At 38.3% G+C, this 13,825-nt stretch overlaps 2 protein-coding genes across 3 annotated transcripts in view; both read right to left on the bottom strand.

The window, feature by feature from the left end:
- Positions 1 to 13,825, bottom strand: part of LOC134212785 (histidine-rich glycoprotein-like) — a 299,313-nt gene that overhangs the window by 256,964 nt on the left and 28,524 nt on the right. The gene's annotated exons all lie outside the window — the stretch shown is intronic.
- Positions 10,769 to 12,915, bottom strand: LOC134216944 (zinc finger and BTB domain-containing protein 40-like). Of its 2 annotated transcripts, XM_062695707.1 has the most exons (3): positions 12,831 to 12,915; positions 12,198 to 12,597; positions 10,769 to 12,120 (listed from the first exon to the last, which is right to left on the bottom strand). In XM_062695707.1, exons 2-3 carry the CDS (start codon positions 12,524 to 12,526, stop codon positions 11,040 to 11,042), a joined length of 1,410 nt encoding a protein of 469 aa, XP_062551691.1. In that variant the 5' UTR covers positions 12,527 to 12,597; positions 12,831 to 12,915; the 3' UTR covers positions 10,769 to 11,039. The 2 variants fall into 2 exon arrangements, with proteins under 2 accessions (XP_062551691.1, XP_062551690.1); XM_062695706.1 differs by lacking the exon at positions 12,831 to 12,915 and having other exon boundaries at positions 12,198 to 12,615.

Here is a 13,825-nt window from a genome sequence, read left to right as displayed (position 1 = left end):
AAATCCGATCCAATTGCAATCTAAATTCAATCCAAATCCAATCCGATTCCAATGCAAATACAATCCAAATCTAATTCAAATCTGTTCCAAATTCAATCCAATCTTAATTCAATCCAAATCCATTCTAAATGCAATCCAAATCCAATTTAATTCCAATCCGATTTAAATGCTACATCCAAATACAATCCAAATCCAATTCTCGGGTACTTATTCAAAAGGACGTATGTGGTTTTGTAAACAAAGATTCTAATGTCGATTACCCCCTCTGATGGCACACCCACGCAAATCATCACCTCCGACAGGTGGGGAGGGCTTCGGCTACCTGTTGGTAGTGTTGGTTTGCGTGGAGTACCTTCAGATTAGACAAATCTACGTATGAATCTTTGTTTACAAAATCACATACGTCCTTTTGAATAAGTACCCGAGAATTCAGATACAAATCAAATTAAAATCTATTCAAAATTCAATGGATTGCAATCTAAAACAATTTCAACTCCAATCTAAGTCCAATCCAAATGCAATTCAAATCCAATCCAATTCAAATCCAAATCCAATCCAGATCCATTCAAATCGAATCCAAATCTAATCGAATGAAAATCTAATCTGATTTCAATGCACATACAATTCAAATCTATTTAAATTCAATCCAATATTAATCCACTTCAAATCCAATCCAATTCCAATTGCAATTCAAATCCAATCTAATTCTAATCCGATTTCAATGCTAATTCAATCCAGATACAAATTAAAATCAAATCTATTCCAAATTCAATCCAATGTACATACAATCTAAATCCAATTCTACTCCAATCTAAATTAAATCTAAATCCAATCCAAATGTAATTCAAATCCAATCCAACTCCAATCCAGATCCAAATTAAATCCAGTCCAAATCCAATCCAAATCCATTCAAATCGAATCCAAATCTAATCTAATGAAAATCCAATCCGATTTCAATGCACATGCAATTCAAATACAAATCCAATTCAAATCTACTTCAAATTCAATCCAAATAAAATCCAACTCCAATCCAAATGCATTAAAATCCAATCTAATTCCAATCCGATGTGAATGCTAATACAATCCAAATCCAATCCAGATACAAATCAAATTCAAATCTATTCCAATTTCAATCCAATCTAAATGCAATCCAAATCCAATTCAACTCCAATCTAAATCCAATCTAATTTCGATCCAAATGCAATCCAAATTCAATCCAAATCCAATCCGATTTCAATGCAAATACAATCAAATCCAATTCCAATTTAATTCGTATCTTATCTGAATCCAAAGTCTTATTCCAAAAGTATTTGATATATAAAAAAGTTATTTAATTCATTTGTAAGTCGCATCTCATTAAAATGTTTTCGTTTTCCTACTCAAATAGTAGTATAATCTCAAATCTATATACATAAAAATGAATTTCTGTCTGTTTGTGCCTTATAGACTCGGAAACTACTGAACCGATCGACGTGAAAATTTGTATGTGGAGGTTTTTGGGGCCGGGGAAGGTTCTTAAGATGATTCGAGATCCTCCCGCCTTGAAAAGGGGGGCTCCCATACGAATGAAACACCAATTTCTTCATAACTCGAGATCTAATCAGAAAATAAATCAATTTTAGGCGAAACGAAGTTCGTCGGGTCTGCTAGTGATTCATATTTGTGGAATGAATTGAAAAAAATGAAAATATTTTTTTTCCAATTTTGTCACATACCCTGTTTTATCACCCCAAAATTCACCAGGGGGGTGATAAAATCGGGATATTACTGTATTCATCTCATCGCAGAACAAAGTAATACAGATGGGATGGGAATAGGAGCTATGAGATGAAATGCCAAACCTTTCCCTTACTTGTCTACCAAGTTACCGGTACCGTTCAATCCACTGATGAAATTTGCTAAATTTTAATGCCTTCGGCATAAGCAGTCATTGAAAAGAAACTATATGAAATAATCTCCCGTTGTCACCTATTGTCATTAACTGTTAAAAACCTTAAGAAAAGTCGATCCATGCAAAATACATAACGGCATAGATAGCATTTTTTTAAAAGCAACACTAAAAACATACCATCTCACCTTTTTTGATGGGTCCACTTTCTTTGTGTTTGGTTTTAGTTTCCTGCCTGAAATATTGAACTTGTTTGAAAAAATTTTGGAGCTTTTTGGAAGAATCAATGAAAAAACGGGACAAATTGAGGTTTTTCTAGATTACGACGGGACAGCACAAAAAGGTCTAAAAACGGGACTGTCCCGTTAAATACGGTACGTATGGTCAGCCTACATTTGACGAATATTACTTTATAAGACTGTAAAGCAGGTTAAAAAGTCATCGGTTATGCTTATATTATTACATTTCACAGGGAATTCATAGGGTGTCCTTCTTGCCCCGGGTTCCCCTATATTTAATTCCTTCAGTCCTAGTTTCATTTCCACTACGTTGAAGATATTTGTGAGGCCCACGCACATCATAAGGGGTCGTACACTAATTACGTAAGCACTTATGGGGGAGGGGGTCTGCCATTTTCTTACGCTCCATATAAATAAAAACCCAACTTAATTCACCGAGTGGTGATACTGCCTTTCTCGCATATAGCCAAGACACCGACCTTATATGGCGCTTATATAGTTCGGTTCCATTTTCTTAATAACTTTTAAACGCAATGGTCGATCGTTATTAAATTCAATAGTGATCAACAAGGCTTTGTACCCTGTCGAATGTAACTTGTTGCAAGAAAATCGGTTAAGAATTGAAAAAGTGGCTAATGTTTTTCGGTTTTCGTTTGCACACACACACACATACACACGGACAGACAGACATTTGTTCCGTTCGACGAGCTGAGTTGATTGATATATAACATCATTGGTCTCCGCGACTTTTATTAAAAGTTCGATTTTGGAGTGAAATGATAGCCTTTCGTTACAACTTTGTTGTACGAGAAAGGCAAAAATGATTTGTATGGGCAAAATCTTACACTGGTGGTTGAAATACCCAGAAAAATTGCTTACGTAATTAGCGTACAGCCCCTAACGCAAACACATTTCTCCCGTTTGTTTGCTTTTAGGATGCCACAGTTTAGAGGCACATCTTTGTCTACATTAATATACACAGGCGCCTTAGCATGTCTTATGAAAGCTCAACAGTCCTTTCCCCGTATCTGTCCAAAGTATTATGCATATCTTTTTTTGGGTATCCAGCTGGAGCTACATGGTAGCTTAAATTGTCAAGACTGGATTCGAACAGAAGTTTTGCCTCTACTAGCACCATTACTTAGAAGAGCTAGTCTAGGTTAACCGCTTGAACACTATTTGTTTGAGTATTGTAGAAGCTAGTAGAATCTAAAAATTTCTAACCGTCTAAGACGAGTTATGTAACTCCATTTAATTCCACCAATTATTTCGATATCTTTGCAGATACGTATTTCGACCACAACTGTGTGGTCGTCTTCAGTGTCTGGTACTTGACTCGAACCTGTCAAGCCTTTAACTAAAAGTTAAACGAATCGGTGGTGTAAAAATCGCCAATATAAACTAAAACCCAAACTGAGTTTCGCTTGCCACGACTCAACCTGCGTCTTGACTCGTCTCGCTTCAATCACTGGCTGCCGACGGGGGGCACGCCCGTCGGCAAAGTCCGCGGCGTCGTCTTGCTTCGCTCAATTCACACAGTGGTGAAAGAAGTTGACGTAGTGTTACATTGACGAGGGCAAAGAAACTGGTGGAATAAGTTTGGTATGCACCTCACATTCCCCTTCTTCTCTAAAAAAAAATGATAAATCACTTTACCTTGCTGCTCAGCAATGACACAATAGACGAATCCAAGTAAAAATAAGAAGAAGACACACGACGGTGTTAACTTTGACAGATCCTACAGCACAGCATAGGAAGATCATTTTAAAATGCTTATAATAAATTCTAGACAAAATGTAATTAAAATCTGATTGAAGTATGATACGGAAAAAGTTCCGAACTGTATGATAGATACATTTTTGGAAAATATTCAAAAAATTGAGATAAGCTTCAAAATATGTAATTCAGAACTTTTTCCGTACCCTACATTAATCAGATTTTAATTACAATTTCTCTAGAATTTATTATAAGCATTTTGAAATGATCTTCCCATGCTGTGCTGTAGGATCTGTCAAAGTTAACACCGTCGTGTGTCTTCTTCTTATTTTTACTTGGATTCGTCTATCAAGCTAACACTATTGTTGTTGTTTTATCAGTATACTTTTAGTCAGTTTCCAGAGACCCAATAATTTCCGTACACTTTGAGAATGCATTTTGTTGGTTCTACTCATCGTGATTTGAATCGTTAGAGTCTCGAAACTTTAGTAGGAAGGAATTCCTTCACCTTTCATCAAATGGAGGCAAATTCATTCCATATATCAATAAGGAATTAAGCAACAATTTATTCTGTTTGTTTCGCTAACATGCATGCTCACTTAGTTGTGGGGATGTTCTGTAGCCTGAATCAGTGATTATGAACCGGAATAATTAATCTTTACGTAACTTTGCAGATTTTTCCACGTAGTAAAATGCCAAAGCTGCATCCATATTCTTAACTGACGTCTTTTTGAGATTTGGAGATTTCGTATTTACCCGTTCTCTCTTGGGTGAATAGGTGAGATAGGTGATTAAAATGCGGTTCACATTTTTCCCTTTTTTTTTGTTTCACCGTTTCGTTTGCTCTCGACTTTTTCCGACTATATTTGCGACACTAAAACCAAAATTTTCAAAGAAAAATGCTGTCGCACTGGCAACATGATAGATATGAAAATTTTATTTGCATCACTTGAACTTTTTACATGTTTTCAATACATAAAAACTTAAGCATTGTTAGAATGGAACCACTTTTGTTAGATCAATGTTGATTTTGACGGTTCATTTCGAATCAAAATGTCGCCTTTGCCTATCTCTTATTCTTAAGAAAAATATTAAGTTTTTTGTGGAATGTCATAAGATTGTCTCCTTTTTTTTTTGTTTTGTGCACACCATCTTGGAAGCAGCCCCTGAAACGGCTGTCATCTGCATACAATAGACCAATGCAAGACCTTGACTTAACCTCAATTATTTGACAGTTCACAGAGCTTGTTTACAAGGTGTTAGAATTAAAATCGATCAGCTGGAAACAAAAAACCGTAATTTTCGTTCAAAATCATTTTGTTCCGAATATTCTAGTGATATGCTTTGATTCCTACCATAAATCAATCACAGCAAACATCAATATTCTTAATTAATCGCAAAACAGTTTTTCCAGAAGCTGCTCCAGAGACTAAGTCCATGTAAACAAGCTCTGTGAACTGTCAACCTACGTCATCATGCACTGGTCTATGCGACTGAAGCCGAAAACTTGGTGCTAAACTTGGTGCTAGCTGTCAAATTGCGGCTTCAAGCACGGAACACAGTGACGCTTGCGGCAATATCGCTCGAGGGCAGATTTAATTCGAATAAAAAATATAAAGTGTTTTCTTTATTTTTTTGATTATCGTTGAAAGAAAAGCGCACCATCTAAAATATGTTTTAAAACTTTATTGCAATTATCTCTCAGGACTGCCCAACCTTATCATGTCACGCGCCATATTTCAGAAGTAACATCTGATGGAGGACAAAAAATCAAATATTAAGTTTTTTCTCCTTTTTCCAAAATGGAAAAAAAAATCTTCAGAAAAAAACTAAACACTTTTGAATTGCGTTCTAAAATTAGTTTTTTACGTAACAGGTCTTTTGATTGAAACAAAATTTAACATGAAATTGTTGCCTACTCTCGAATAATCAACGCATATTGTATATCGGTGACTAAAATTCGTAAACAGAATTCAAAATTTTTCACTGCTTTTTTCTTGAAATAAGCTGAAATGAGAGATGAGAATTTAGATTAGAGCCCGTCGTTGTATTGGAGGTCGATAATCTCCGTTTGAAACATTTCGGATACATTTAGTAATTCACATAATAAAACGGAGTTGAGAGAATGAATAAATCGTGATATCTTTTACAGTATTTATTAATAAATTATAAGAAAGAAGCAAATATAAACCTGTGGGCCTGTTATGATGTATTTTCTACCACGTTGCGTGGGCCACAAAAAATGGATCCGAGGGCCGCATCCGGCCCGCGGGCCGTACGTTGGGCAGCCAGTATAACTGATTCGTTCATTACAGATACACCTAGCGCAAAAATTATCCGCATAGTCTTTGTTACAATAACAAATATTTGTCAAGTCTGCCTGTCTGTTTGATTCGAAATTGAAAATATTTGTCATTGTGACAAAGAGTGGGCTACGGGCTTATTAACATCTGGGTGGTGCGAATAGAATCGATTTGGTTGTCAAACTGAAGTCAAAATTTTCTATTGAGCTGGAACTAAACATTGAAGATTGTTGGTTATGTTCGTTCCAAAATATCCCACCACTCGCTCGAGCGCACAAACGCGGCTCCATTCGCAGCAGCCAGATTAACATTAGAAAGCCTTTAATTCCTAATGCATCTTTCTGTTTAAAAGCCAATGTGCGTAAATGGAAAAAAAAAAATAAAGCTGCAAGCCAATTGACCTTCCTGTAAATTTTTTTTGCAGGCCTTTGAAAAATGGGACGTTTAAGTTTATGAGATGTATTAGTATGGAAAACTAATTACCTTTCTAAAAAATCGCCAAAAATGGCAAAAAATCTTTTGTGATATTTGGTAGCGACATGTTTTATTTGAGTGCAAATTATTAACGAAACTTCCTGTTCACGGGATAGCGACGACAGAATTTTCCAGTGTTTCTGTTATTCGGCCAATTGGGTTGTTTAGGGATATATATGTTTTTACAAATTCTGAATCTGCATAAAAATTTAGCCTAACCCCAATTTTTCAGAACTTTTGGAGCTATGGAACTTTTTTCAATTTGCATTTTAAATTTCTATGGGACTACAAATTTGTTCTTATGCTGCATGGGCCAAATGTCATTCTATGAATGTTAGTGTCATTCTATCGATTGAAATGGCTTATTGTTTGCTGCACAAAAATGTAAATAAAAGGTTTACAAACAAATTAAAAATATGTTGGAGATCAGGAAAGCATGCTCTTTATGTTAAACTATAAAAAAAACGTCATATTTTTCTTTGCTAAACAACCCAATTTACTCAATGCTACAAAACATCTCAGCAGTTTTTCGGGTTTTCTAGAACAAACTTTCACATTTCATTTAGTCTGACAATCTGGAAACGATGCTTAAGATTAACTCATAATCGACAAAAATACAAATGTTATACATTTGCAACACGGGCAATATAGTTAGATTTCTCTTCTGCTAAAAATAACTTATCTTCGGTGCATGGTAATTGGCAGCTTGAAAGTTAATTATTTTAACCTCCTGATCTTACGCTATGGACTTACCATTATGCTTAAAAAAAACTATTATTCTGTCAACACACAGATGGTACAGTTTAAAGCAAAATTTTATCCATAATGCTATATGATATCCACTTCCAGTTGAATCAGATCAAATGCAAAGAAAATTAGATTCCTTAACAATTCCAACAGTTTTCCAAAAATCAACTGTCGATGACTGGAAGATTATCAAACGGCTCAAGCTAAAACACCATCTTAAAAAAACAGCACTTTTTTGATTTTTGTTTAAAATTTTGAAAATACTTAGAGGCGTAAAAAAATATGGGTTCTTTGCAAAGTTGATCTTAAATAAGCCAAAAAAATCGATTAAGCGAATAAAAAAAATTTGACGGGAAAAGTCAATTCATGATGATGGTGATCGTTACGATGTCAAACGACGCAAGCCGTACTTGAACATGAGTCAAATTTTGGCAGCCATTACCGCACGTGAAATGCTGAACAAAAGACGAAAACATAACAATATAACTTAAGTTATTGAAATTTGAATTTTTACAATCGAAAATCATTTTGCGATAGCTGAATACCCGCGCGAAATGCAATCGGTACAATATGAACGGAGCTTTAAACTTCATAAACAGCACTAGCGCCACGCCAACAAACGGTGGCTTCAAGAACTAGTGCTTGTTTCATGGGGTTGGTCTCACTGCGCTCTTTGACACGCTATCATGACAGAAAATAATGCAATGTCGAAGTGGTGTCATTGTTCACCCTTTATTTGCTGATCAGCAAAAAAAGGGTGAGCAATAAAACCGTAAAACCCGCCTGGTACTGCCCCACGAACTCCCTTGCAATTGCTGCTAGTCGACGGCATAAAATTTGGGAGAGTACCTTGTAGGTGAAGTTCAGCAATGTGATTGCGCGGTAGTTGCTACAATCCAGCTCATCGCCCTGTTTTTAGATGGGACACACGACACCTTCCATCCACTCCTGCGGCAAAACTTCCTCCTCCCAAATCTTGGTTATGACCCAGTGCAGCGCTCTAGCTAGTTCCTCACCACCGTGTTTAAATAGCTCTCCTGGTAGTTGGTCAACCCCAGGGGCTTTGTTGTTCTTCAGCCGGCCAATCTCCTCCTGGATTTCCTGGATATCCGGAGCCGGTAGAATTATGTCCTGCGCGCGTTCCCCCAGGTCCATCACCACGTCTGCCACATAGCCGTTCAGGTGCTCATCGTAGTGTTGCCGCCACCTTTGGATCACCTCACGCTCGTTGGTAAGAAGGTTCCCGTTTATGTCCTTACACATATCAGGCTGTGGCACGTGGCCCTTATACACGAAGACGAAGTATACGTAAACGGTTCAACTTCTCATAGAACTTTCGTGTGTTATTAGCGCGGTACAGTTGCTCCGTCTCTTCACGGTCTCAATCTTCCTGCTGACGCTTTTTCCTCTGTATCGTACATCAATCAGATTTTAATTACAATTTGTCTAGAGCGGAGAGCTTCACGACCTTAACGAGAAATTTGTGAAAACGTAATGTGACTTTCAGTATAAGCGATTATTTCCTTTTCTTTATTGCATGTTCTGTCTATGAAAATGACAGCAACAAATAATCTTAGTCTAGTGTACTGTAGGGTCATGGGTTCGAGTCCCATCGAAGGGAAAGTCTTCTTCTTCTTCTTATTGGCATTACATCCCCACACTGGGACAGATCCGCCTCGCAGGTTAGTGTTCATTAAGCACTTCCACAGTTATTAACTGCGAGGTTTCTAAGCCAAGTTACCATTTTTGCATTCGTATATCATAAGGCTAACACGATGATCTTTTATGCCCAGGGAAGTCGACACAATTTCCAATCCGAAAATTGTCTAGACCGGCACTGGTAGCCGCGCGTCTTACCGCACGGCTAAGGAGGGCCCCTCGAAGGGAAAGTTGTTACCTCCAATACATTTTTCAAATCAATATCTTCCACATAATGTACATATTCACGTATGAGTTTTCAGAACATTGTAAATACAAATAACGTTAATGCGCTAAATATAATACACGCACTTACCCGGGACAAGGCGAGAGAGTAAATTACTTTTTTCTTTCAAATTATGCACTTGCCCGGAATAGGATGGGAAAGTAAATGTCACCCTCTTGTAAGGGGTGATTCAACTTTGACGTCCACTACTTTTCTAGAATTCTAGACCCCCTCCCCCCTCTATCACGCTTTTCCGTATACCTAGTATATGCACTGTCACAAAATCTTAGACCCCTCCCACCTAAAACCTGTGACATCATTATTGAACGACCTCTAAAGCACCTGCTTGACCGGAATAATGCAAAAGAGTGAATACTACCTTCTTTGAAAGCACGCATCTGCCCGGAAAAAGGACGGAGAATAAGTGACACCTTTTTTGAAAGCACGCGCTTGCCTGGAATAATGCGTGAAAGAATAAATTTCTCCTTTTAAAGCACGCATCTGCCTGGAATAAAGTGGGGGAGTAAATGACACTAAAGAGCCTCGATTAATAACAAAAAGAAGCAGTGTCAAAACAGGAACAGCGCGTTTGCTGTCAAATCAGTTGTTCCAATCGAGCACAAGGTTTTTAATAGTAGGATCCTTGTGCCACTTGTATAGTGCACTATACACTTTAAATGACACCTTCTTTTAACGCACGCACTTGCCCGGAATAATGCGAAAGAGTGGATGCTTCCTTTTTTTTAAAGCACGCGTTTGCCCGAAATCAGGTGGAAGAGGCGGCCAACAACGCGGTAACCCGGAATAAGACAGGAGAGTAAATGACTCATACTAAAATTATTTTGAATATCAGTTCAATTAAAGTTAATTGCCTATTTCCGGGAATTAAACCACCCGAAGGGAAAGTGGTTACCTCCAATACATTTTCCAAATCAATATCTTCCTCATAACGTACATATTCAATGGGGAATGACGGCTTTGGCAGGTTTTGTTCTATTATTGGCAGGGGGGTTTTTTATGTCTGACTATGCTCAAATTTGGCGTAAACATTCTTTGCATATCAAAGAACATTGTAACCAAATTTCATAAAATTTGGTCGACAAAAACCCCCCTGCCAATAATAGAACAAAACCTGCCAAAGCCGTCTTTCCCCCTATGAGTTTTCATTGTAAATGTTTTGAATATGTTATTTTTAACTGATTTGTTTCTATTTTCAACTTCGTTATTGAAACGCAATCTAATACAGTAATAATAAAAAAAGAAAGTGAGTATAGGCTTTTTTAATTTTTTGGCAAATTCGGGGAAATGGGTTATTCGGGTCAATAGGCTTTCGGGGTACTGGTGTTCGGGTTAGTGACATTCGGAGCAGTGTCATAAAATCCGCGGCAAGATCACATATTCGAGGGGAGGGCTGTCCAAAGTATTATGCAAATCGAGACAAAATCAGAACGTTCTTTCTTAAATTGTATTAAACGAATTTGTCTTTGAATTTAGACAATATGATAAAAAAAAACTTTATTACATATCCAGCGACATGGAACGATTTTGTTCTATTTATTTAAAAAAATAGTTAAATACTTATGTAATAGTAATAAACTATAAAACAAATAAGAATAACTTAATTTTGAAAAGCGCTCTGAATCTACGACAATTAGATATTTTTGCTTGCATCCTACTTTCAAACATATTGGATTGAAAGCCGGACCGGGCTTTTGAGTTGTAATTTTAACTGTTTCTTACCAATGAGCCTACAGTTGTGGCTGATACTGCTGCTGTTGAAGTTGCTGTTGCTGTTGTCGCAGCTGCAGCTGCTGTTGCTGCTGAAACTGTGCCTGCAATGCTTGCTGTTGCCTCAAATAGTGATGCTGATCAATTGTCGTGACCGGTGTAAGCACAATCCCTCCATTTCCCGCGTTCTGAATTGGAATTTGGTTGAGTGTAACAGCCTGACTGGGCCCTGCCGCCGCGGCGCTCTGTGCTGAATGAATTGGAATGATTTCGATCTGATTGTTGACAGGAAGCAGATGATTGATGGGCCAGGCGGTCGTTATAGGGGTGATTGTGGTTGTGCCTGGCGCAGGTTGTGCACTGATTTGAGCTGGCATCGAATGGGTAGGAAAGGCTTGGACTAGTTGGCTGCTATCGAACGTTTGAACCGGTACCAACATCGGTGTGCCATTGTGCATGATCAACATAGTGGTCATGTTGGGTGCGGCTTGCTGTTGACCGGACGTGGTCGCTATAGGAATGGGAGCTGGTTGGGCTTGATGCTGGATAGTAACCGCCGGTGTGAGCGTCACCGTTTGTAGCTGAACTGGGTTCTGCATGACCTGTGTTTTCTCGTGCGCGTCATAGTGATTCCGAGCGTCCGATAACTGGTCATAAACAGTGAAGCAAATCTTACAAGTATAGGGACTGCTGTGGGTTTGCTCGTGAACTTTCAAATCTTCTTCAGTTGGGATATAAACGTCACAGACACAGCATTCAACCGTCTGACCGTAATCTTCTGGCTCATCAAATTCATCTTCATCGTGATCCTCTGCCTCATCATCGTCTTCATCTTCGACCTCGGGCGATGATTGCTGAACAGTTTGTACTACCGAAAGGGACCGTTGTTGATCAGCAATTGTCTCACGTTGCATTTTTGTTTTACTTTCGTTGCTGCTCTGTCGGTAGGGGGGAGTTGGCGATTCTTCCATCTTTTTCATATCCTTAGACCGTATCTTTATACAATGTGAACGCAAATAATGCGTCTGCAGGCATTTAAAATTCGACGTAGTATAGCTTAAGCATCCCAGCTGGCATTTTAAAGGTTGAGTGTGTTTGGCCCTAAAATGTTAAATAATTAAAAATTCATTTTACACCCATGAAAATAAAAATGTTTTCAATTCCCAGCAAGCACCCACCTCTTATGGATGAGCAGCTTATTCGTGTCGAAAAAGTACTTCCCACAGTCCTTACAGATGTGATTATCCTCGAAATGGTTCCGGATGTGCCCGAGCAGCTGCATAGTCTTGTTGAAAACCTCCCCGCACAGTTTGCATTTGAAACCGAGCCGGAGCCGTTGTTCCGTACCATCGGTAACAACCCGGAAGTACAGAACCATTTTTTCGATCTGAAAATCGCGAAAGTTTGGAAAATCCTCCGGCAGTGATGGACGGGTATTATCCTCGGCCAAAACGTCCGGATCTTCATCATGTGGAAGGGGTTGCTGCTGCACGTATATTGAATCCATTAGAATAGAGGCTGGCGAAAGTTTGTTAACACACAACTTCACTGTAAAACGGCTAGATTACTATTTTTAAGGATCTGTCTCAATTGGATAATTAAACTGAAATTAAACTTAAAAGTGACATTTCGATAATTACCAAATAACCCTGCTCGCAGAGCAAGATTAATTTTGACAGATATCGAATCATTTTCCATCGATGTCCTATTGGAGTTGCTGGGTAGCACCAGCCATTCTTATAACGGGATGATTTTTTAATTTTCGAACTGTCACTTTTAAGTTTAATTCTCCAAATGAGACAGACCCTAAGTGATTTCAATTTCATTATTGACAGAAATTGTGTATAGTTTCTTTTCTTTTATTTTGTTTGTGGGCACAGCACAGTGGGGCACTTTTTGTTGTTGACAGCGACAGTTTGACAGAACACGCTAATTTGAATCTAACAAAAACTCAAATCTCAAACTCCATACACACGCTTATTCGAATTTACTCTAAAAAGAGTAAGATATTCCACACTCAGAATAATCTGCACGTAATAGAGATGAGTGACGTTTATCGCTCGCACACTATAATGTGCAATTCGGCATGTGTAAATACATGTTTGTTTTCCTTCTGTTAACCTGAAAATTGATTGGGTCGTCACAATGATTGCAAATGAGTCAAAAAATATATGGAAATATACTCATTTTAACCCAAGCTTTGCTGAGTTGCACTATAGATAGTAATCTCACAGAGAAACAGACGTCTCACTCAACATATGTTTCATCGCACACCTTTTAACGGTTTATTTAACTTTTTGTAGGTGGTCAATCGGCCACCGATGGCGCTTTCATCGATTTTGCTTGTGTTTGACGTTTGCACACTACCGCCATCTGGTTGCCGCTTGGCCACTCACCGGATTTTAGCATTGGGCGACAATGTTTTCGTGATGATGATTTTGATTGCAATTTGTTCTAAGTGAGACGTCTGTTTCTCTGTGGTAATCTATAGATGAGCGAAAGCAAGGCTGAGTCGAATTTTTTGCCCGTGCACACTCGCATATGACGTCACAGCCCTTAACGTTTCCATTGAAATAGTGACGTCATGCTCGTTTGGAGACACGTTTGACAGTTCGTTTGGAGACAGAGGATTTATCTTCGCTCATCTATCCAGCTTTCCACGCTTGGTAATGGCGGCTTGTCGGTGTGTAAAAATCAATCGGTCACTGTACTGTTTGACACTAGCTGGAGGAAAGCTCACTGGCGTTCCTGGGTGAGGGGAAGGGAAAAAAAGGCCTTTTCGCCAGTGAGTTTTCCTCCAGCTAGT

The sequence above is a fragment of the Armigeres subalbatus genome, chromosome 2 (genome assembly GCF_024139115.2).
Source record: "Armigeres subalbatus isolate Guangzhou_Male chromosome 2, GZ_Asu_2, whole genome shotgun sequence".
NCBI classification, from domain to species: Eukaryota; Metazoa; Arthropoda; class Insecta; order Diptera; family Culicidae; genus Armigeres; species Armigeres subalbatus.
Note: the sequence above shows the minus strand (reverse complement) of the source record. Positions and strands in the feature narration are given on the sequence as shown.

What these genes read in the sequence shown, in the direction of transcription:
- LOC134216944 (XM_062695707.1), bottom strand. Translation starts at nt 12,526, where the DNA reads ATGGATTCAATATACGTGCAGCAGCAACCCCTTCCACATGATGAAGAT. An exon ending in AAGCTGCTCATCCATAAGAG is followed by an intron (nt 12,121 to 12,197) that starts GTGGGTGCTTGC and finishes TTAACATTTTAG; the next exon opens with GGCCAAACACACTCAACCTT.